This window comes from Antrostomus carolinensis, unplaced genomic scaffold (assembly GCF_000700745.2).
Source record: "Antrostomus carolinensis isolate BGI_N321 unplaced genomic scaffold, ASM70074v2 scaffold24766, whole genome shotgun sequence".
Classification (NCBI taxonomy): domain Eukaryota; kingdom Metazoa; phylum Chordata; class Aves; order Caprimulgiformes; family Caprimulgidae; genus Antrostomus; species Antrostomus carolinensis.
Genome location: NW_010324291.1, coordinates 6,770 through 7,640, shown reverse-complemented (window position 1 = coordinate 7,640; position 871 = coordinate 6,770). Strand labels below are relative to the sequence as shown.

General features: G+C 59.4%; 1 protein-coding gene across 1 annotated transcript in view; it reads right to left on the bottom strand.

Moving 5' to 3' along the window:
* LOC104527236 (brevican core protein-like) overlaps positions 1-871 on the bottom strand; it is a gene marked incomplete at its 3' end in the record, with an annotated part of 12,682 nt that overhangs the window by 6,977 nt on the left and 4,834 nt on the right. Inside the window, 2 exon segments of the mRNA XM_029085681.1 lie at positions 8-89; positions 185-277. Of these exon segments, the coding sequence (XP_028941514.1) occupies positions 8-89; positions 185-277 (175 nt within the window).

Here is an 871-nt window from a genome sequence, read left to right as displayed (position 1 = left end):
GATGAGGCAGGGGATGGTGATGTCACCCGCCAGCACGGCGTCGAGGGCTGGGTAACGCGGGATGGAGACTTGCAGAGCCTTAAGGTCCTCTGGGTGGGAGAAGAGAGGAGCCATGAGCAGGACAGGCATGGGGTGCCCCTCACCCAGGCCCCCAGCGTGGATGTGGTCAATGCTGCTGTGTTACCTGTGCCATCTCCAAGGCCAAACACCTCCGGGACCACTGTGGGGGCAAACACCAAGAGCAGCAGCAGTGGGAGGGATGAGGCCATCTTCTGCCCTGCAAGGAGGAGAGGAAAACCCACCAGTTGTGCTTCAAATCCTCAAAAACCATCAAAAATATCCCTTTTTGGGAGAGGACGGGGTGAAATCCCAGCCCAGGTGTGTGGGGATGGGGCGATGGTGTCGGGCATGAAGGGAGATGCCAGCACCAGCACCAGCATGGCCATGGGATAACTTGGACCTTTGGATGATGGAGAGGAGAAGGAAGAGATGGAAAGAAGCCCTGGTTAACTGGAGGAAAAAGAGAGCACAAGCAACTGGGACCATTGGCTGGGTGCCACTGGGTCCCATCCAGCCTCACAGCAGTCCCCCACCCACATGGGTGCATCTGCACTTGGGTGCCCTTTTACAGCAGCTCCCTCACCCACGTGGGTACTTTTTCTGCCCAACCCCAAGGAACCGGGTCCCCTGGGGACAACAAAGCCCAGCTTGGCCCCGACGGCACGGAAAGTCTGAGCCTAAACGCTGGCCCAGGCGTGGAGAGAGGCGACGCCGGAGCTGGGGCTGCGCGTTCACGGTGCCAAACCTCGAGGGGTGTTTTAATAACTGGGAAGAGGCAACGAGCTCCAGCTGGGGAGGTGAGCGTGCAAAC